Raw genomic sequence first — 12,014 nt, 5'->3', positions numbered from 1 at the left:
TCTTTGAAATATTTTCTTGCTTTTTTTTCTTGTGTGCTTTTTTGGAATTCCTGCTGTGAATGTATGTTGGATATCCTGGATCAGGCTCCTCTTTCTCTCTTTCCCCTTCCCTCCCCCCCCCTCCTTCCTCCCCCTTCCTCCCTCACCCCCGTCCTCCTTCCTGTGCTTTCCTGTTTTATAGCTCTTATCTTTTTATTCTGTTCTCATGGAGAGTTCTTCAGTTTTATCTTCCAGCCTTTCTGCTGAATACTCAAATTATTATTTCTGCTCTCAGTCCAAGAATATGTTCTTGCTTTTTTTATTTTTGAATAACAATTTATTTGGGCTTTTCTTTTTTTTTTTTTAATGTTTATTTATTTATTTTGAGAGAAAGAGCATGAACAGGGGAGGGGCAGAGAGAGGGAGAGAGAGCTCCAAACTGTCGGTGCAGAACCCGACGCAGGGCTCCAACTCATGAACCGTGCGTTCATGAACTGAGCCCAAATCAAGAAGAGTCAGATGCTTAACTGACTGAGCCACCCAGGTGACCCTGTTCTCCCTTTCTGGACGTGCTTTTTTTTGGTCCCTCTGTCGTGAATGCGATGTCTTCTTTTGAGGCTCTCGCCTATAAACGTGTTTTGAAGTTACAGTCTGTTCCCGGCATAGTTTGTTTATCCAGTGTTACTTTTCTGTTTGTTTTGGACTCTGTCTTATGTGATGGAAGCTTTTCCTAGTATCTGACGATCCTTGGTTGTCATTTCATGTTGAAGAAGGAAATTGATTGGAGGGTCTGCTTGTGGGTCAGGACATTTCAGCTGGTGGCCTTCGCTGTAGGGTGATCGCACAGGAACTCAGCTCTTTGATGAAGCCACAGGTCGCAGCTGCTGGTCTGTGCTTTTGGGACAAGTTGATTTAGAGGTGGTGTCAAAGCTCCTGTGGGGGCTCAGGGAGAGGGGTGATGCGAACTGGTCCACCGGCTCTCTGGGAGTCTGACAGAGGAAGAGGGTTGGATGATGTTCCCAGTCTGTGGGTGGACCCTGTCCACGTCTCCTGGTTTCATCTGGCTGTCTCACCCTGGTCCTCAGCTGTGCCTGATGTGTGGAGGCCAGAGAGCATCTTCCGTTAACTGTTCTAAGCATTCAGTCCCAGGGTCGGGGAGGGCAGGCGCCTGCTGTAGGTTTGGGTGGGGGTCTGAGTGCTTCTTACACCCCCTAGGAACCACCTCACCCCCACCCTAGTCCTCACTACCTTTTCCTTCCGGCGCTTGAGGCTTTTCAGCATTCTGCTGCTGGAGTCCGCCTGCTTTGTTGGCTCTCAGCCCATAGGTGATTGGACTCTGCCGATTGGTGAGTCAGGCCATTTCCAAGCACTGTCTGTCTTCCAGACCTGCATTTGAATGGCTAGTGTCTGCCCCACGGCCTGCACCCACCTGTTGGTACCCCTTAGACTCCGTGTTCTCAAAGAATATCTGGGCTTTTTTTAATGGAGGGTTTTCACTCTTGGAAATTCATTTCACTGTACTTCAGTTAAAATTTTAATTTGTTGATCTCATTTCAGATGTGTCTGTCTAGACTGGAAATGTTATATATGGTATTTTTCATATTCTTATAAAAATTGTCAAGTAGCAAGGTGTAACCAGCACTTCATGCTATCTTAAAGCCAACGTTGTCTTTTGTACTAAGAGCTTTTTTCTTGTTATAGACTCATATCTACAAATAAGAAAGACATTCATAATTTTTATTCTCATTCTGTATTCTGGAATATTTGATAAATCAGAGGTCTGTTTTATGTGGTCTTCATATTTGGGGGTATATATTTAGTAGAATGTACTTTGATTCCAGCATCTACCTATCAAAGCTAAATTGTTCAGATGGGGTACATGTGGCAAAGATACCAGTACCTTCCGTTGTATTATGTCTTTAAAGTGTGAATTGAATACCTTTTCTGGGCCTGTGTCACCATCCTGTCAAGAAAGTTTGCAACTTTTCTCCCTCCTCTCTTAAACGATGTTTTTGTTAATAGTAAAAAGTTGTCGTCTCTGTGAGTCAGCCCTTTTATTCTTCGCAAATGCCCGCTTAATTCTCGCTGTTCTGTGAGGTAGTGAGGGTCAGCGGTTGCGTCCCCAGGCTGGATGAAGGGTTGATGTCGCGGGGCGGCGATGGTGGGGGCAGGGGGCTGGCGGCGTTCACCCCAGGCGGAACAGTGACGATGGGAGTTCCTGAGACCCACGTGGGCAGGACAGCAGAGGAGAGGCCGTCTGCCAGGAGGCGGTGGTGAGGGGCCATAGTTACAGGGCGACTTGGGGGCGTACGGGGATGTGTGGAATTTTCCCTTTTTCCGTGACCTTAGGCACTGTGCCTGGGTGTAAGTAGCCCATCGGTTACTGAGGGCCTACGGCTCTTTCCAGGTGGGTGGCTTCATAAACCTGTTTGCACCACCCGTCCGCCTTCCGCCGCTGGTCTCTGTGGGCCCTTTTGCCCTGTCAGGTGCCCCTTGCTCAAGCCTGTGGCCTGAAAGCAGCCCGGCCCGGACGGAGATGTCCTGTTGACAGAGATCCCTTGTCTTTGTTCACAGCCGCCAGGAGCGTTTTCACGTTGCATTTAATCCTCAGGAGGATTGATCATCTGCCCCGCATCCCCACCTTGGCCAAGTCACCCTAGATTTATTAATTTATTTTTTATAGCAGTTCGCTCTCAAATCACCGAATCACTTCCTTGCGCACTGATTGTCTCCCATTAGAACGTAGGCTCTGTGAGTCAGGGACTCTGGACTGGTACCCAGAACAAGGGCTGGCAGGAGGTGGACACTCGGAACTTGGCCAGCATTACGTCGCTGGTAGCGGGCAGGGTCAGGGGCAGAACCGCTGTATTTTTGACTGCAGATCTTGAAGCCTTTTCAGTGCGATGCTCCTAACACAGTGCTCTTCTAAAGTGTTGAAGGTAGTGTTTCGATCAGAGGCTTATGGTCAGTTATGTGAGTGCTGGTTTTTGATTTCCCATCCCGACGAGGCCTCCATGTGTGTGTTGACTGACCGTGCTTCTGGGGGGTTGCTTTGCCACTACTGGGACGAGAACAAGTCACAGGTAGTTCACTTGATGGGGAGGCAGCATTGGCAACAGACTGCTCCTTATCGGTGCTGGAATCATTGTTTTAAAAGTAAGACCACAGAGGAGAGATTCTTTGTTGTTCCTCAGATACTGGAGGTGGGACAGGAGGTCTCAGGATAGCGCCAGCAATTGTATGAAAGTATTTCACGGGGCTCTCTCAGGTCCTAAGCCTGTTTAAGCCTCAAAGAATGCGGTAGAACACCCGTGCTACACGGGCAGTCACAGGGTTTAGTGGGTGGAGATTGGGGACTCTTAAGAGTGAGGCTCCGCAGAAAGGCATCTGCTTTGGAGACAGAACTTTCTTTGAAAGCTTTTTTTCTTCTTTTTCTAATGTTTATTTATTTTTGAGAGAGAGAGAGAGCGAGAGAGAGAGAGCAGGGGAGGGACAGAGAGAGAGGGAGGAGACACAGAATCTGAAGCAGGCTCCAGGCTCTGATCTGTCAGCACAGAGCCCAATGCGGATTTCGAACTCGCGAACCGTGAGATCATGACCTGAGCCGAAGTCGGACGCTTAACCAACTGAGCCACCCAGGTGCCCCTCTTTGAAAGCTTTTATAAAGAAGTCTTGCTTTTGAGGTCTGTTTTTTTACTAATTTTTTTCCTATTTATTATTTTTACTCTGTTACCCACATCCTAGTCACTCGTGCTTGTGTAATACTTACCACATGGTTAGGTCTTCAGTAAAGTTCTTGAATTACTCTTAGAGGGCAACTTACACTTGCACAAAACATCTGCAGGTAACGACTGGTGTGTTGGTTTTGTTTGGTTTAGTTTCGATGATTTAAGACTAGGTGACTACCCTGTGAGTAGATTGTCTGGAACTTTGTCATAGTCCTGTTGGTTGGTTTCAGGACTCTCACTTTTTTTTTGTTTTGTTTTTAATAGCTTTATTGGAAGTACAAAGTTTCCTGACATATAGAGTAAATTCCATATATTTCAGGAGTACAGTTTGATCCGTTTGGACGTATTTTTACACCCACAAAACCATCCCCAGTCTGAAGATAACGGACACCTCCCTCACCCTGGAAAGTTTTCCTCGTGCCGGCACCGCCTTCCTTGCCCCCTCCGTACGAGTCAAACCCACAACTCCCCTGAGACCCAGCCACATTCCACCTCTAGGCAGTCACCCAGGAGAAACGGAGGGGAGGATACGTCTGCCTTAGACTTGTAGTAGGATGTTCATGGAACCTTTGTGAATATCCCAAACTGGAAGCAGCTCAGATGTCCACCGGCAAGTGAATGGGTAAAGAAGCTGTGATGTGTCCATCCACTGGAACGCTCTTCAGCATCAGGCCAAGGAAGGAACTGCTGTATTTCGTTTGAGTTGAAGACTGCCGTTTTTAAGGCAGATTTGTCTTCTTTGTTGCATTTTGCTTAATCTGTATTAAAATTGAGTGATATTCATTCCCTTAGCAACTTCCCCCCACCCCCCCATCCAATGGAGGAAACTAGCCTAATATTAAAAAGTTGGTTATAGATGAAGTATAAAAGGATGTAAGTTGTGTTTGGCTACTTAAAGGTTGAGAACTTGCAGTCAGTAATGGTCAGTACAGTTTCTGTAATCCCACATAGCTTTTTTTTTTATATATACATTTTTTTTTTTAATGTTTATTATTGAAAGTCAGATAGAGTCAGAGCCGTGAGCAGGGGAGGGGCAGGGAGAGAGGGAGACACAGACTCCGAAGCAGATTCCAGGCTCCAGGCTCCGAGCTGTCAGCACAGAGCCTGATGCGAGGCTCGAACTCACAAACCTCGAGATCATGACCTGAGCCGAAGTTGGATGCTTAACCGACTGAGCCACCCAGGCACCCCATTTAATGTTTATTTATTTTGAGAGAGGGAGCATGCGAACAGGGGAGATGCAGGGAGAGCGAGAGAGAGAATCACAGTCCAATGCGGGGCGCAAACCCACAACCGCGAGATCATGACCTGAGTTGCTATCAAGAGTTAGATGCTTTACCAACTGAACCACTGAGGCATTTCTGTAATCCCACATAGTTTACACACCATCTGTGTATGAGAGACGATGTCAGTGATGGTTGCATGGATTTGTATAAGATTTTTCATGGGCAGGGCAAGTAGAATAGAGGAAGTAGAATTTAAAAGGAAAGGAAAAGGGGTGCCTGGGTGGCTCAGTCGGTTAGGCATCCGGCTTTGGCTCAGGTCGGGATCTCACGGTTCACGGGTTCGGCTCGGAGCCTGGAGCCTGCTTCGGATTCTGTGTCCCCCTCTCTCTCTGTGCCTCCCCCACTCATGCTGTGTCTCTCTCTCTGTCAAAAATAAACATTAAAAAAAATTTTTTTTAATGTGTTTCTTAGTATTTTTAGCTAATACGTCTTGCTTGCTAGGTGTCAGATGTTATTCTAAGTGCCTCTCACAGAAGCTCATTCTATCCTCACCACAGTGTTGTTTGCTGTCTGATAGGATCCCTATTTTATGAATAAGGGAACCAAAGAACAGAGGGTGAGTAACTTGCCTGAGGTCACACAGCACACAGTCTGGTTCTGTAGCCTGGTCCTGACTACCGTGCTACATTCTGCACCGTGTTGGATATGATAGATAAGAATTTATTATGATTTTCTTGTGGGAGTCAAGCAGGGGTTCCCCCCCCCCCCCAACCTCCTGAGCGTAATACACAAGGGAAAAGAGTTACACCTTATGTGTGAGGACAGCAGAACTGTTCTTCGGTAGCCGGGAAATCAGTGTGATGTCGGATGTAAGCACTGCTGAAATTCTTACAATAAGTAGCTTTTTAAAAAGTACTCCTATTTTTAGAAGTCTCCATTTTGTCTGGTTTAGGTATTTATGGCTTTACGTTTCTTTTTAGGCACATCACACCTGAAAAATTTTATGTGGAAGCTTGTGATGACGGAGCAGATGACGTACTTGTCATCGATCGCGTGTCCACAGAAGTCACCCTGTCAGGTATTTCACAGCCAGGGGCAGAGGCGGCCGGCAGGACTTTGTACCGAAGTTGCCCGTGTGGTCATTAAAGTAAACGCCGCAGGGGTGTGGCTGCCGGAGCTGCGGCGGTGTCTCACATTTTAACCCCTGCCACCTCGTTTGATTTTTATGCATTCATGTCAGGCTTCCTCCATTTCATGAAAAAGGAGGAATGGGCTTGAAAATTTTCCCATCTGTAAGGCTTTAAAAACATAATTATCTCTTGACCCGTTCCCTCTTCTGTGCTCTAACAGGATTGGTTTTGTTGATGTCTTACTTCCTTTCTAGCTGTAAGATTTAGGGTATTTGAGTGTAAGAAAGTTGTTTGAACATTAAGTGTGTGGAAATTTAACAGCTGCTTCTGATTTTGAAAATATTCATGACTATGAGGATAATTCAATAAGTGGAAAATTATATATATATATATATATATATATATATATATATATATACACATATGCCTAGATATGTGTCACTGACTAAAACTTACATTTTAGGCAAGTAGTGTTCCTAAGCTGTGTCTGTCTATATCTTGTCTGTCTCTCCAGTTATATTTTGGTTTTGGTTTTGGTTTTGGTTCTCTGGGGTGTTGAAAACAATTTTTTTTCCCGATTGTATGGAACACTGATTTCTGATTACATGCGAAATAATTTTGGTGACTAATGTACCAGGTGGTATCACATTTAGAATGTCATATTTCAGTTGTTTAAATATTCACCTCTAGACAGAGTCCTCTGTATGTTTTTTAAGTGTGATATTTGAGTAACCAAAGAGTAAGCGTTCAGTAAACAGTATATATCCTTTGAGTGGAGAAAGTGAAATATGAAAATACAGAGGATAGTAAAGTATAAGAAGGAGATGACCATAAATTTCTATTTCCTTGGTTACCTGGTTATTTTGATAAGTACCATCCATAGTTTTTCTTTGACCAGATGGAATTAGAGGTCTGTTTTCGCTTGATAATTTGGCATTACCTATATCTATTAGCTGGTAGCTGCTTTCTTGAGATAGTGTGAGCAGGGGAGAGAGGCAGAGGGGGAGAGGGAGAGAGGGAGAGAGGGAGAGAGAGAGAGAGAGAGAGAGAGAGAAAGAATCTTAAGCAGGCTCCACAGTCAGCATGGAGCCCGATGTGGGGCTCGATCCCATGACCCTGGCATCATGACCTGAGCTAAAACCAAGAGTGAGATACACAACTGACTGAGCCAGCCAGTCTCCCTTCAATTATTTTTGACCTTTCAGTGACATTTCTTTGTAGGTAGAGACCACAGACCCATTTGAGGGGTCAAAGCTGAAGATCATGAATAGCTTGGACGTAGGAAGGACACCGAGCGGTCATCAGTAGACATGAGGAGATACTTGGACCTGAAGCCAGTGGTGATGAGGGGCTGACTCACTCACGCTCGCTCTGCTAGTTGTTTCCTGTTGTTTTGTTTTCTTTTTTTAACTTTTGGGAATCCAGACCATTGCCATGAAAAGAGGGGTTTGTTTGTTTTTTCCCTCCATGAAAAACTAACATGTATTCTTGCGAATTACCTGTTTTATTGCTTTTGTACTCCAGTTAATGTAACTTAGAGCTCCATCAATCAATAGTACCTTAAGTTTATCAGATGATCTCTGTATATTCAGGATTTTCTCTAAGCTTTTCGGTGCACTGCCCCATTTGTCATGTTTGGTCGTTGTGGCACTGCTGAGTAAATTGAATCACAGAGAAACAGAGGTGAATCTCAGACCTTATTCAGAATTACTTTGTTCAGGATAACAGGACGCGGATTGGCAGTGGTGTCTCAGAATGAGTTAGTTCTAGGATGGTAATTAAACTAGGACTGGAGGAAACATTGGGCAGCCCCCGCCATGGCCGGCCCTGAAGGAAGCTGGGAACAACTGTGTTTCCCTGTAGGCCTCGCCTCCTTTGTTCGCCCCTGAGGTGTGAGTCTGGCAGAGGGAAGAGAGGTGGATGTGGCAAAGTCAGTCCTTTGATGGGGAGGCCCGGCCTTCCCCGCTTCGGGGGCATTGTTCCCTAGACTTCTACAGGTGTGTTTTGTGAAACACCCAGGCTGAAAGTTGAGTAATCATGAAATGAACCCTATCATCGAAGATGCTCTTTTACTAATAAGGGCGTTATTGGTAAAGTCACGGTTAATGGTGGTGCCTCCCTGCGCACCTGTGTTTCCTTCCTCCCTTGTCCCCTTGTCCCTTGGGTCTCGTCCACATTTGTAGAGGCAGACGGGCAGGTCTGTGCCTCCCATTAGTTTCATCTTGAGATTAAATTCATGCCCCCCCCACCATTAACTTTCTAACTCTCTTAAATAGACAGGGACTTAAGTTTCTGGCAAGAGGTTGAATAAATTTGGTCGAAAAATGACCGTAGAAGTATCCCACGATTTACCTGATGGGGATCCTGAAGCATGTTACTTTGGGCACCTGCCTCTAGACAGCAGAGGCCTTTACATGTCACATGGACATATGATTTCATATTTTGCCAACATGGAGGTCTAACACCGATGAAGGACTCCTGCTTCCTTAGCACAAATCATTGTGCTTAGGAATCCTTAGCACAGTATTGATTGTGAAGTAACTTCTGAAATCAGATTAAATTTCCTTTTCTATCAGTGAGCTTTTTCTTTGTGATTTTTCTTTTCTTTTTCTTTTAAAGTCAAGAAAGATATTCCTCCTTCAGCTGTCACAAGACCAATATTTGGTATCCTGGGCACAATCCATCTGGTGGCAGGTAAGAACATAAGCTAAGACGGGCGGAGAAGGTAATTAAACTGACACGGTAGAAGACGAAGGCACAGTCCTGTTGTGCTCTAGGCAATAATGTAGGTCAGGTATTTGTCATTAATTTCGAGAAGTGACATAATCCAAATGACAGGTGGTTACATTTATCAGCCTGAGGTTCTGCTAAACAGAACAAAACAACCCACCGGTTTTGGTTTTGGTTTTATTTCAACTAGAGTTGAAATCCTTAGTCAACTAGACCTTTCCTCGTAAATTCTAAGAGTACTTAAATAAACATTTTCATGTGCTGATAGACCAGAGTATTCTATACCATCGGTCCCATATCGAGGTTGAACATGACATAGTGCATGATGTTGGAGAATATTACTTGGTTCTGAGTTACTAAGGAAAGTGATTTTGTTTACCTAAATGCCGTTTCATTGAACTTAAAAAAAAACTCCTATACTGTCAGGCAGCGTGCTAGAGGTTGAGTTAGAGAAGATGCTGGGCCCTTTTGTCCTGCAGTTTACAGTCTAGTGAGAGATGCATGTAAGTAGGGAATTACCACAGTACAGCGTGACTGGTTCTGGGAGAGAGTTGTACAAGGAAGACTTTAGGAAGGGCACTTGTGGGTAGAGCCTTGAACAGAGCTTCAAAATTAATTTCATGGTAAAAGCTTAGTTTGTTTTATTTGCGGGAGGAGGAGGTGGCCAGGATCACGGCTGGGATTCACGGTGCTGCGATGGCTTCTTAATTCTGGACGGTTCACCTTTGTGATGTTGCAGTGACTGATTATATTGCCCCAGTACGTTTCTCTGCCATTTATAATGACTTCAAGGAGATAAGGGTGGTATAGACAGGACGTTATCTATCCTGCTGTGGTCAGATCTCATGACCCATGATGTTTAGCTACGGACCGGGAAATGCATTAACAGAAGCCTCTATGCCTTGGGGATGGCGAGAGAGAGAAAGAAGTCTTTTACTCTCCATCTGTTAAGATCACTGCCTTGAGAAACAGTTTGACCTTTCAGTAGGAACTTTTCTAAATAACGTGCTGTTCTTTCTAGTCACAAATCATAAGATCCCTTTTAAAAAAAGTATGGGCTTTTTTATCTGTATGGCACAGTGAGGTCTCGCCCTGCCAGCCTTTAGAGTTTAAACAGTAAGGAGTTAGGCTACTTTTGGCTTTAGAGTTGCCTATTTTATATTTCTGTGTGTTTGGCTCTGCTTTTTGCAGGTAATTATCTAATTGTCATTACCAAAAAGACAAAAATAGGTGAATTTTTCAATCATGTAATCTGGAAAGCAACAGATTTTGACGTCCTTTCTTATAAGAAGACAATGTTGCACTTAACTGATATTCAGGTAAGAACTGGACTCACTTACTAATTGCAGAACCGGAAGCAGTACCGTGGGGGGGGGGAGGGAGGGGAGGGGAGGGCAGAACAAAGGATTTTGATGGATTTCTGTTAAGCCTAATTATTTAAGCAGTGCAGAGAGCGAGGTTTCCCTACATATCTTTATACCTAGCCATAAAATGTACTTTTTAAAAGTCCTTTGTATGTTTTTTAACTGACTCAAGCTCTTAAATTATAACCTTTCATATGTATAGAAAAGGACAAACAGAAAACGAATCTCTGTCCAACAGCCAGATTTAACTTCATATCCTTTCTGCCAAGAAATAAAATATGAGATGCCTTTGAAGTTCTGCTCACTCCATTTCATTCCCTCTTTGTCCGGAGAAAGCTTTCTTTGCTTTTAACACACGTGAATAGAAGTGTGTGTGTATATGCCCAAACAGCCCCCCTTTGCGCGATTCCCGTATGCCCAGATTGCAGTTACTGTGGCGTAGGAATACAGCCCCCCAACAGCGCGGTATACATTTCAGTTACCTTGGTATATGAACGAACAGATTTCGTCTGGCAAAGATGGGAGTGCAAAGAAACAGAAAGCGGCAACTCTAGAGGTGAATTTCGGGTTGAACATAAGAGGGGTGGAGAGGATGTGGCTGACCCTGGGAACGCCGGCCCTTGAGGAGGCTCTCGGCGCTCGGCCAGAAGTCTTAGTGAACGTGAACTTCTCCATGTTCACGGGGAAGCTGTTGTGAAGAAAAGGTTGAGGATGACCCAGAGGAAGCGATGCCGGCGAGAAACTTCACCCGGAAGGAACTCTCCGGGAGTCCCGTGACGTTGGGAGCGCAGGGATGAGGCGTGGGGAGCGGGCTCAGACTTGGAAAGGTGTAGGCGGTTGACCAGAGGTAGAGGAGAGACTCTGCGTCATAGGTTTATGCGAAGAAGGTAAGCACCCTTCAAGCTACTCTTGATCAATGGTTTACAAGAAGGAAAACGTTTTTAATTTGCATCGTTTCTAATGTTTTAAGTTACAGGGTAACTAACTCACCGCGTTGTGGCCCTGAAATTACTGTAACATTGTGTGTCCACTCTACTGGAAGTAAAACTAAAAAGTTAAAAATAAATAAATTACAGTGTACTAAATAAATATTAGCTTCAATACGTTTTCATTTCCCTGTACATTTATAACTTAGAGAAGGAGAGTTTTTAATGTTTTGGTAAAAAATTTTTAAAGCTCATATCACAATTACAATTTTTCTCATTGATTATTAAGATGGTTAAGGTGATCAACTTCAAGATCCCATGGTCATTCACAGTCCCACCCTCTCATGCAAAATCAAGATCGCCTGTATTCATATTCAAACAGTATTTTTGCTTGAAGTCTTTTTTAAAAATTACATGAGTGTCATCACCCTGTTCTAGTTCTTGAAAATTACTTTTTTAAGTCAGTCCTATGTTTAGAGATTGACACTTACTGAGTGTTTGTCTTCTGTGATTTTATTTACAGTGTTTACTTTTTCAAAATTTTAACTTGTATTTTTAGTCCCAAGATTACAAAAATATTGGCTTCCAAAAGAAAACATAGGATCCTAAAACATGTAACACGTAACTCTCCCATAGTAGACGTTTCTAAAAATGAGCCCCAGCACTTGCTGCCTTGTTGACTAAATCAGACTGTAGGATATGCTCCTATACTGTAAACTTAAAATTTCTTTTTTACTAAATATGTTAATATATATTGACATATTCGTTTCCTGTAAGGCATGGTATTTAAGGCAATAAAAATGGTTGTATTTATTTAATAGCCCAATACCATTGACTTGAGCAATTTTTTCTTGTTGTTGTACTTGGTTGTCAGGCTGTGCAACTAATTTTCACATTGTTCACTGCATATAATTGGCTTATAACTTTTGTT

The 12,014-nt window shown here is 43.8% G+C and overlaps 1 protein-coding gene across 1 annotated transcript in view; it reads left to right on the top strand.

Moving 5' to 3' along the window:
- Nucleotides 1–12,014, top strand: part of SACM1L (SAC1 like phosphatidylinositide phosphatase) — a 57,074-nt gene that overhangs the window by 9,883 nt on the left and 35,177 nt on the right. Inside the window, exons 2-3 of the mRNA XM_053219540.1 lie at nucleotides 5,914–6,011; nucleotides 8,683–8,757. Of these exons, the coding sequence (XP_053075515.1) occupies nucleotides 5,937–6,011; nucleotides 8,683–8,757 (150 nt within the window). The 5' untranslated portion in view covers nucleotides 5,914–5,936. The remainder of the gene's footprint in view (nucleotides 1–5,913; nucleotides 6,012–8,682; nucleotides 8,758–12,014) is intronic.

The sequence above is a fragment of the Acinonyx jubatus genome, chromosome A2, assembly GCF_027475565.1.
Source record: "Acinonyx jubatus isolate Ajub_Pintada_27869175 chromosome A2, VMU_Ajub_asm_v1.0, whole genome shotgun sequence".
Lineage (NCBI taxonomy): Eukaryota > Metazoa > Chordata > Mammalia > Carnivora > Felidae > Acinonyx > Acinonyx jubatus.
The sequence above is the reverse complement of the archived record's forward strand: the minus strand, read 5'-3'. Positions and strand labels throughout refer to the sequence as shown.